The following is a 10,834-nucleotide window of genomic DNA, read 5'->3' on the forward strand; positions in this document are numbered from 1 at the left end:
CAAGTCAGGACTTTGTGGTGCTTGGAGAGGAATTTGCAAGTAGTGGTGTTCCTGCATATCTGCTGCCCTTGTCCTTCTAGGTGAAAGTGGTCATGTGTTTGGAAGGTGCTGTCTAAGGATCTTCGCTGAATTGCTGCAGTGCATCTTGTACTTAGTACACACTGCTGCTACTGTGCATTGGTGATGGAGGGATTGAACGTTTATACATGTGATGCCAATCAAGCAGGCTGCTTTGTCCTGGATGGCATTGAGCTTCGAGTGTTGTTGGAGCTGCAGCCCTCCAGACAAGTGGAGAGTATTCCATCACACTCCTACTTGTGTCTTGTAGATGGTAAATAGGCTTTGGTGAGTCAGGAGGTGAGAATTACTCATCGCAGTATTCCCAGCCTCTGACCTGCTTTTGTAGCCACTGTGTTTATATAGTGAGTCCAGTTCCGTTTCTGGTCAATGGTAACCCCAAGGGTGTTGACAGTAGGGGATTCAGTGACAGGAGCACCATTGAATGTCGAGGGCAGTGGTTAGAGTGTCTCTTACTGGTGATGGTCATTGCCTGGCATTTGTGTGGCGTGAATGTTATTTACACTCGTCAGCCCAAGCCTGGTATTGTCCAGATTTTGTTGCATTTGAACATGAACTGCTTCAGTATCCGAGGAGTCACGAATGTTGCTGAACATTGTCAGTGAACATCCCCATTTCTGAATTTATGATGGAGGGAAGGTCATTGATAAAGCAGCTGAAGATTGCTGGCCCTGGGACAGTCCCCTGAGGAACTCCTGCAAAGAAGTCCTGGAGCTGAAGTGACTGACGCTCCACAACCACAACCATCTTCCTATGTACCAATATGCCTCCAACCAGGAGTGTTTGCTGTGACACCCATTGATTCCAATTTCGCTAGGGCTCCTTGATGCCACACGCAGTCAAAAGCAGCCTTGATGTCAAGGGCTATCACTCTCACCTCACCTCTGGAATCCAGCTGTTTTGTCCATGTCTGAACCAAGATCAGGAGCTGAGTGACCCCGCAAAACCCAAACTGAGCGTCACCGAGCAGGTTATTGCTAAGCAGGCGCTGCTTGATAGCATTGAATGAAAGGATAAGAGATAAATCCTGGTTTCAATAGGAGAGTGGGGCACCCTTGGGACAAAGTTTAACAGGTAGGAAAGGGAAGGAATGCTAATAGCCAGTCTGTAAAGTTATTAGAACTATACAGAGTATATCTGTTCCACGCTGTATCAGCATTCTGAAGAGCTGGTTATTCGCATTCCCTTGTGCTTTCCCCATAGCTTTGCAATTTCTACACGAATCAGATTCCACTGCCCTGTCGAGCAGGACTTTTGAGATCAGAGTACAGAGTAAAGAAATTCTTTGCATCTCAATCTTCTCTTCCCAATCGCCTGAAGTCTGCATCCTCTGAAATTGATTTGCCCTTCTAATTCTAACATGTTTATGAAATCTTAACATTCCCTCCTCCCAAAATAATCCCAAGTGACTAATGGTCTTCATTCCTGGCATTATTGACAGAAGAAAATAAAATTCTTAGAACTACAGTGGAGTCTCTCCAGCGTTGCTGACTAACTTTCCAGATAGGGAGCCAGGGTGAGAAGGATAGGGCGGTGAAGGAGATTAGTTATCAGTACTCCTCCATTCTCAAAGACAATTGAATCTCTTTTCAGATCTCTTGTCCGCAGGCTGCTAACTAAACACACACAAGAAATCACTGGAGACCCCATCCAATTTCTAGATTTTCACCATTTGTGGTCAGAGTCACTCAGATCTCTCTCAGAAAAGTAGAGGGGAGTGAACTACAAGCAGAATAATGGGTAATGGCAACTCCATAACACTGAGAATGGAAGCATCAGTGTCCTCCATTGCGCGTTAACCCTTTAAAGAATAACATGCGCTTCTAACAACTGCAGTGTCTTTATAAAATTCCAGACATTGTCTCCACTTCTCAGCATCAATTTCCTGAAGGTGCTAACTCCAAATGAGACAGCAGCTTATCGGCACTGCTTATTCTCAAAATCATTCAACCAATGGGCAGCTCTTCCTGGATGAACAGTGAATGTTGGTGACATCACAGGAACAGGAGTAGACCATTCGGCCCCTCGAGCCTGCTCCACCATTCAACAGAATCATGGCTGATTATGTCCACTCTCCTGCCCTTTCTTGGTTCATTCCCTTACTGGTCAAAAATCTCTCTCGGCCTTAGATATACACAAGGACTCTGTCCCCACAGCTCTCTGTGATGAGGAGTTCCAAAACTCACAACCCTCAGAGAGGAAATTCCTCCTCACCTCAGTCTTAAATTGTCACCCCTATATTCTGAGGCTGTGCCCTCTGACCCTAGACTCTCCCACGAGGGGAAACACCCTCTCCGCATTTACCCTGTCAACCCCTCCCACCAAGAATCCAATATGTTTCTAAATTGCAATGACTGGAATCCCAACCTTTCCTTTCAATCAACCTGAACTCACTGGATAAGAGCAGCGGGGTAATAATCCTGGCTGATTTTCCTCAAGGCCCAGGTAGCATAAACAATTTTCTAAAGTCCTAATCAGACACAGAATCCGAGGACATGGAAAATTCTGAGTATATTTAAATATTTTACTCGTGGACAAGCAACAATCAAACAGTAAGGAAGTTTCAGAATACTTACCTGGCCAGTTGCCATTTGTCTGGAGGGCAGAACATGGAAAGAAAGAAATATATATTAAATGCTGCAAATATTAAACTTTTTTAAATATGCAAATTTAACAGATTAGCATATAATGTACAGCACAGACACACCCTTGTCCTATCCTCACAACCCAGCACATCCACCATGGCTAATCCACCTAACCTCCACATTAGAGTTCAATTTAGCATGGCCAATGCACATAACCTGCACAGTGGGAGGAAACCCACACAGACATGGGGAGAATGTGCAGATTCCACACAGTGATCCAAGGCCAGGAATCGAACCCAGGTCCCTGGTGCTGTGAGGCAGCAGTGCTAACCACTGTGCCACCTTGAAAGGTTATGAAACAGTCAGGAAAGATACCTGCAGCACCGAAGAAGTGCCACACTAGCTGATGCGCCAAAACTGGGGCCCCTGTTCTTAGCTGGATAGAAATGAGGCCATGGCAATATTTGGTAGAGCAGGGCAGTCACTGTGGTGTCCGCGCCAATATTTATGGGCGGCACGTAGTAGTGGTTAGCACTGCTGCTTCACAGCATCAGGGACCCAGGTTCGATTCCCAGCTTGGGTCACTGTGTGTGGACTCCATGCACATTCTCCCCATGTCTGTGTGGGTTTCTGGGTGCTCCAGTTTTCTCCCACATTCTGGAAGACGTGCTGGTTAGGGACATTGACTCAAAAAGGCGCTGGACTGTGACGGGTAGGGGAATTTCACAGTAACTTCATTGCAGTGTTAACGCAAGCCTTACTTGTGATTAATAAATAAACTTTTTTTTAAACTTTTTAAGTTTATTCCTCAGCCAGCATCACGAGAGTGGATTCCATATCGTCATGTTCACTTTCCAAGTGACTTTCACTTCAACAGTAACCAACCCGCAAACTGACTCTGAGGTTGCAAATGGCATCTTTATTCTTCTTCCACCCACTTGTGATTACTTCAATCAATCGTGTCCCTGAGGGTTAAATTAGCAGCCTCTGGGATTGTAAGGTGCAGGATGTTCCAACGTGAGGAATTGGTTCCTGCCTCGTAACAAGGGTGAGACCACAAGCGTTCTGACAGGTCCCTGAGATCAGCAAACAGGTCCACAAACAGCAGTTGACAGTGAGTCAGTTTTGGGAGAGTCAGGAGCAGGGAAGGGGAGGGGTGAAGAGAGGCGCTCCACACAGCCAAAGTGTTGCTGTTAGCGGAGGAACCGAGAGCTCAGGGGAAGCCCAGGGAGTCACATTTAACTGAACACAGGAAAGGCGGAGTTGACAGAAATTCAGGGGGCAGTGTCAGCTCAGGTCAGAGTTGCTGTCTAACAAAGAGCTGCAAGCTGTCAGCACGTAGCGGCTGGAAATGGAGACTCAGGAATCCAGGGAGAAGGAATCTGGAGGGGGTGAGATTGAAACCTGGTGAGTGAGCCTTTGTTAAAGGAAGCTGAGTGGGAGCAAGCTTGGGAGAGAATTCCAAGGAGAGATCTTCAAAAGACGGCAATTGGAAACCGTCATGAGAAAGAGGACGTTGCCTTGATTGCATCTGTCGTTTAAAGTTTATTCATTCAAGTTTAAAATCAAAGTTTATTTATTAGTGCTTCAAGTAGGCTTACATTAATACTGCAATGAAGTTACTGTGAAAATCCCCTGGTTGCCACACCCCGGCGCCTATTCGGACACACAGAGAATTCAACATGGCCAGCACACCCAAACCAGCATGCCTTTCAGACTGTGGGAGGAAACCCATGCAGACATGGGGAGAATGTGCAGATTCCACACAGACAGTAACCCAAGCTGGGAACTGAACCTGGGTCCCTGGTGCTGTAAGGCAGCAGTGCTAACCACTGTGCCATCTGTACCACTCTAATTGAGATGCATTTGACTAGCAGTTAGTCTGTTAATTCACATAAATTTCATACTTGCCTTATGCATAAGGATACATGTTGTAAATTGTTTTAACTTTATGAACTTGGAGTATTTTGTTTGTTCAAAACCTGTGGAATCTTGAACCTTTATTGCAAAAGCAGGAGTCCTGAATCTCAAACTCTCTCTTCTTTCAACGAAATGTTATTGGTTCCTATCTAAATCTCCCCCACCTCCCCTCCTGACCCAGAGTTTAGCCAAGGACAATGACAGGCTAAATCAAGTTTGTATCAGTAACGTGCAGGATCTAGAGTTGGATGGTTTAGCAATGATTTATCACACATCTGAGGGCCTCTCTCAAAAGTAAATTTAGCAGCAATTTCCAAACCTGCACAGTTCCCTCACAAAGCTGAGTTGATTAGACAAATGGAGCCATGGTCACTTAAAAAAGGTGCACTGCCACCACACGGTCTAAACTTCTGGTTTTATAAATCAATGGATCCTTTGGCTAGTGAATAATGATGAAAATTTAAATAGCGCCGTCCCAAACTCCCAGTGACAAAGCTGTCAGGACTTGTTCTCCGTGAGGTGTGATGTAACTAACCTCAGGGAAGGGCCAAGCAGCTAATTATCATAAAATGCAGAGGAACCAACCCTGGTAAAAAGCACACCTGCTGATAAGGGGTTCAGACAAGTATTTTGCACACATCCCTTCAAAATTCTGGCACAGGTATTCCCAGGGAGGAAGACGCACAAGACTATTTCCTCACTTCCAAATGCTTGAACCTTCCAGGTACAGGACACCACCCTCTGAACGCTCTGTTCAAAGTGACTCTTTTCCAAACATGGAACCCAAAATGTAGCAGCTGGATTTTAAAAAATTCAGGAATGTGGGCGTCACTGGCTAGGCCAGAATTTATTGCCCATCCCTAATTGCCCCAAGAACTGAGTGTCTCACTCGGCCATTTCAGAGGGTAGTCAACCACACTGCTGTGACTCTGGAGCCACATGTGGGCCAGACTGGGTAAGGATGGCAAATTTCCTTCCCTAAAAGGACATCAGTGAACCAGATACGTTTTTACAACAATCGACAATAGTTTCATGGTCATTATTAGACTTTTGATTCCAGAATTTTATAGAATTCAAGTTTCACCATCTGCTGTGGAGGTGGTGGGATGCCTGACATGCTTTATAAAGTACCTGGATGGGTGCGTGGCACTCCATAACATTCAAGGCTATGGGCCAAGTGCTGGCAAGTGGGATTAGTTGGGCAGCTCAGGGCATTTCATGCTTTGGTACAGACTTAATGGGCCGAAGGGCCTCTGCTGCTCTGTGATTCAAACCTGGGTCCCCGGATAATTACCCAAGGTCTCTGGAATACCATCCAGTGATAATATCATTATGCCACTATATCCCCTGTCAGGACCCCCAACAGGACAGGATTACTTCCCAATGGAAGCAGTTGCTCAGGAGCTGCCATGAGATAGTGAGCAGAAACCTTAGCTGAATTTCCACTCTGTACTCTTTTGGAGGGTGTGTGTGTGTGTGTGTGTCCTGAAACCATTTCTACTGTCACTCAAATGAAGATCAGCTAACAATATGATAGAAATTAGTCCTGGGAGAGCTACCCACTGAGCTACAGGCAATGCTGTTCTCTCCTTCACTGGATTTCACCCCACAATAGATTATTCTGTCAGGCAACAGCTTCCCACCTTCCTTCTCCAAGTCAGTTCTGAATCAATCACCAGGAAGTATAGAAATGTCTAAATTTTACTGTAATTAAAAAATTAAAAGCAATACTGTCCAAACACTATTCAGTAGATGATTTATGCTGAACTACAGACAAGAAAGTCCCCACTTAGCACGACCAAAACTCTCCTATGGTTATATGCTACACTGTGCCTTAGGTTGACATTTCATTCTCCCAAGTTGCCTTCAACTTCAAAGGGCTTGGTTCCTTTCTTTTCCCAATCAGGTGACTTCTAACCCCAAAATGACTTTGGCTGCGAGGGTTACACTGGAGATTCCTTCGCTCTAATCCAAGATAGGCAAATCTTCCAGCTCCTTCAAATCCTCAGCAACCTGGTCTCTTAAGCAGAGCATGAGCAACCCACCCACATTCCGCATGATGGATTTTCTTTCCTTTAGTTGTAGGACTGACTTGTGTCTAAGTATTTCGGGGATATCTTAGGAACCTTGTAACTCAATATTACAATGGCTTCCCTATTGACTTTTCCCTTCCTGAAACCTCTTCCATGGCAAGATGAATCACATTGGCCTTGTATCCAGGTAGAAATGCTCATTAGCAATGTTCGAGATCCCCAATTCCATTCTACCTAGGAACTAAACAAAACAGCTTAAAGTATAATCCTGACTTTCCAAATACCTTTCATGTGAGACTTGTGTGAGATTTTACAAACCCAGATCAGAGACCAAATGCCCGTGACTGCTTCAGGTAAACGTTCTCCAAGGCGGCCTTCACGACACACGACAGCGCAGAGTCGCTGAGCAGAGACTGATAGCCAAGTTCCACACACGAGGATGGCCTCAACTGGGATCTTGGGTTCATGTTGCACTATCTGTAACCCCTGTGACTTGCCTGGGTTTGCAAGATCTCACTTACTCTCCTGTCTGGAGACAATACACATCTCTTTAACCTGTGCTGATGCTACCTCTGCTCACATTGTCTGCATCTTTAAGACTTGAATAGCAGGTTAGCTGTGAAGCTAATCGGTGTTGTGTAAAGTGTGTGTGACTTTACCTGCCCTTCTGTGATCAGAACCTTCACACACCTGATGAAGGCACACAGTTTCTGAAAGCTTGTGGGTTTACTATCAAGTAAACTGCTTGGACTTTAACCTGGTGTTGTGAGACTTCTTATTGTGTTTACCCCAGTCCAATGCCGGCGTCTCTACATCATGATTTGCAAGTGAGCCCAGTCTACATGTGTCAGCACTGCTGCCCCACAGTGTCAGGGACCCAGGTTTGATTCCTGGCTCAGATTACTGTGTGGACTCTACGCATTCCCCCCCCGTGTCTGCATGGCTTTCCATCAGGTGCTCCAGTTTCCACCCACACTCCAAAAGATGTGCTGATTGGGTGGATTGGCCATGCTAAATTGTCCTTTAGTGTCCAAAAGGATGTAGGTCAGGGGATTAGCAGGGTAAATACATGGGGTTACAGCACTAGGCTACTCTGTCAGACGGTCAGTACAGACTCAATGGTTGAATGGCCTCCTGCACAGTAAGAAGTCTCACAACACCAGGTTAAAGTCCAACAGCTTATTTGGTAGCAAATGCCACTAGCTTTCAGAGTTCAGATCACAAACAGGGCATATAAAAACACACATTCAATTTACAAAATACTGATTGGAATGCGAGTCTTTACAGCTAATTGAGTCTTAAAAGTGTGGACAATGTGAGTGGAGGTATCATTAAGCACAGGTTAAAGAGAAGTGTATTGTCTCCAGACAGGACAGTAGGTTTGCAGCATCTCACTCAGACAAGTCATGGGGGTTACAGATAGCGTTCTCCAAGGCAGCCTTCACAACACGCGACTACACAGAATCGCTGATCAGAGACTGAGAGCCAAGTTCCGCACACGAGGATGGCCTCAACCGGGATCTTGGGTTCACGTCACACTATCTGTAACCCCCATGGCTTGCCACATCTCACTAACTCTCCTGTCTGGAGACAATACACATCTCTTTAACCTCTGCTTAATGCTACCTCCGCTCACATTGTTGGCATCTTTAAGACTTGATTAGCTGTAAAGACTCGCATTCTAATCAGTATTCTGTAAACTGTGTGTGTCTTTATATGTCCTGTTTGTGATCAGAACTCCCCACTCACCTGATGAAGGAGCAGCGCTCCGAAAGCTAGTGGTGTTTACTACCAAATAAACCTGTTTGTGAGGTTTCTTACTGTGTTTACCCCAGTCCAGAGCCGGCATCTCCACATCACTCCTTCTGCAATACAGCGATTCTCTAACATGGCGTGCAATTCACACACAGTCAGCTGGCTGGGATGTTTAGACTGGATTCAGACACACTCAGTACAGCCCGGATACTGAATAACACGGGCCAGGAGTGGGGAACAGTGAATGGGTGAAGACTGAAACTGAAGGAATGTCTTGGTAAAAGCGGAGGGTGAAGTCAGGCAGAGGCCTGGATATCCCGACCCCAATTTTAATAACTTGTTCAGTAAGCTTTCTGCGCAAAGGAGTGAACCACACCCAGCAGCACAAACAGTGAAACCCAGAGGCTAATTGAGAGAAATGGGAGTGGTGATAGCATTCAGACAAGTGCATGAACTTTAATGAGACATTCTGTTCATAAATGTACTTATTATTTTACAATTCATAACACGGGGGGGGGGGATCTGAAACAGCTCAGCACAGGCGCTGCTATTTGTTTAAATCCCCAATGGAAATGAAGAGGTTTACACGAAGCCACCTACCCAATAACACCGACCAGTCCCTGCAGCAGCTGGCCGGCCAGGCCTCCGCTTCCTCCTCCTCCTCCCAACAACTTCCCAATCCCAAACATCCTCAAGCTGCAAATCCACACTAAATCCAGGGAAAAGCTGTGGGAGAGAAAAACACAGAGAATCAATGAGAGCGGATCAAAGCTCAGGCCCGGACCCAGACCTCCTCCAGCCCCTTCTCCAGACCCGGCCCCGGCTCCTCTCTCCAGTCCCGCCCCCCTCTCCAGCCCCAGCCACGGCCCCCCCGTCCAGCCCCGGCTCCTCTCTCCGGTCCCGGTCCCGGCCCCCCCCCCTCCCCTCCCCTCCCCCCCCCTCCCCTCCTCCGGCCCCCCCCTCCCCCTCCTCCTCCTCCTCCTCCTCCCCCCCCTCCCCCTCCTCCTCCTCCCCCCCTCCTCCGGCCCCGGCTCCGGCCTCCCCCTCCCCTCCTCCGGCCCCCCCCTCCCCCTCCCCCTCCCCTCCTCCGGCTCCGGCCCCCCCCTCCCCCTCCCCCTCCCCTCCTCCGGCTCCGGCCCCCCCCCTCCCCCCTCCCCTCCTCCGGCCCCCCCCTCCCCCTCCCCCTCCCCTCCTCCCGGCCCCCCTCCCCTCCCCCTCCCCCCCTCCGGCTCCGGCCCCCCCTCCCCCTCCTCCGGCCCCCCCTCCCCCTCCCCCTCCCCCTCCTCCGGCCCCCCCCCCTCCCCCTCCCCCTCCTCCTGCCCCCCCCTCCCCCTCCCCCTCCTCCGGCCCCCCCCTCCCCCTCCCCTCCTCCTGCCCCCCCCTCCCCCTCCCCTCCTCCTCCTCCCCCCCTCCTCCGGCCCCGGCCCCGGCCCCGGCCCCCCCCTCCCCCTCCCCCTCCCCCTCCCCTCCTCCGGCCCCCCCCCTCCCCCTCCCCCTCCCCTCCCCCCCTCCCCTCCTCCCCTCCCCTCCTCCCCCCTCCCCTCCCCCCTCCCTCCTCCGGCCCAGGCCCCTTCTCCTTCTCCTTCTCCAGCCCCGGCCCCGGCCCCAGCCCGGCTCCCTCTCCAGCCCGGGCTCCCCCCCCCTGGTTACAATGTTACAATCACCAGCTACAATGTTTCCGAGAATTGAAACCGATTCCTCTCCAGTTCTGACTATCTGGGGAATATTTCCCGCAGGATCTCCCTCCTCACCGACAGGCTGAGAGTCAATGGCGCACTCTCCCTTCCTGCAGAAAGCTGTCAGTCCCGTTCCACCCACTGACAGGGGCCGCCCCGGGTCCTAGTGTCCCCACCCACTGACTGGGGCCGCCCCGGGTCCTAGTGTCCCCACCCACTGACTGGGGCCGCCCCGGGTCCTAGTGTCCCCACCCACTGACAGGGCCACCCCGGGTCCTAGTGTCCCCACCCACTGACTGGGGCCGCCCCGGGTCCTAGTGTCCCCACCCACTGACTGGGGCCGCCCCGGGTCCTAGTGTCCCCACCCACTGACAGGGCCGCCCCGGGTCCTAGTGTCCCCACCCACTGACAGGGCCACCCCGGGTCCTAGTGTCCCCACCCACTGACAGGGCCACCCCGGGTCCTAGTGTCCCCACCCACTGACAGGGCCACCCCGGGTCCTAGTGCACCCACCCACTGACAGGGCCACCCCGGGCCCTAGTGTCCCCACCCACTGACAGGGCCACCCCGGGTCCTAGTGCACCCACCCACTGACAGGGCCACCCCGGGTCCTAGTGCACCCACCCACTGACAGGGCCACCCCGGGTCCTAGTGCACCCACCCACTGACAGGGCCACCCCGGGCCCTAGTGTCCCCACCCACTGACAGGGCCACCCCGGGTCCTAGTGCACCCACCCACTGACAGGGCCACCCCGGGTCCTAGTGCACCCACCCACTGACAGGGCCA

The 10,834-nt window shown here is 50.3% G+C and overlaps 1 protein-coding gene across 1 annotated transcript in view; it reads right to left on the reverse strand.

Moving 5' to 3' along the window:
- The window catches only part of capns1b (calpain, small subunit 1 b), a 32,443-nt gene extending 22,318 nt beyond the window's left edge, over positions 1–10,125 (reverse strand). Inside the window, exons 1-3 of the mRNA XM_080181964.1 lie at positions 10,036–10,125; positions 8,972–9,097; positions 2,655–2,673 (exon numbers count right to left, since the gene is read on the reverse strand). Coding sequence (XP_080038090.1) covers positions 2,655–2,673; positions 8,972–9,060 — 108 coding nt within the window. The 5' untranslated portion in view covers positions 9,061–9,097; positions 10,036–10,125. The remainder of the gene's footprint in view (positions 1–2,654; positions 2,674–8,971; positions 9,098–10,035) is intronic.
- Positions 10,126–10,834: the final 709 nt, after the last annotated feature.

The sequence above is a fragment of the Carcharhinus amblyrhynchos genome, unplaced genomic scaffold (assembly GCF_965287045.1).
Source record: "Carcharhinus amblyrhynchos unplaced genomic scaffold, sCarAmb.v2.hapA scaffold_44, whole genome shotgun sequence".
In the NCBI taxonomy this organism is placed as follows: domain Eukaryota; kingdom Metazoa; phylum Chordata; class Chondrichthyes; order Carcharhiniformes; family Carcharhinidae; genus Carcharhinus; species Carcharhinus amblyrhynchos.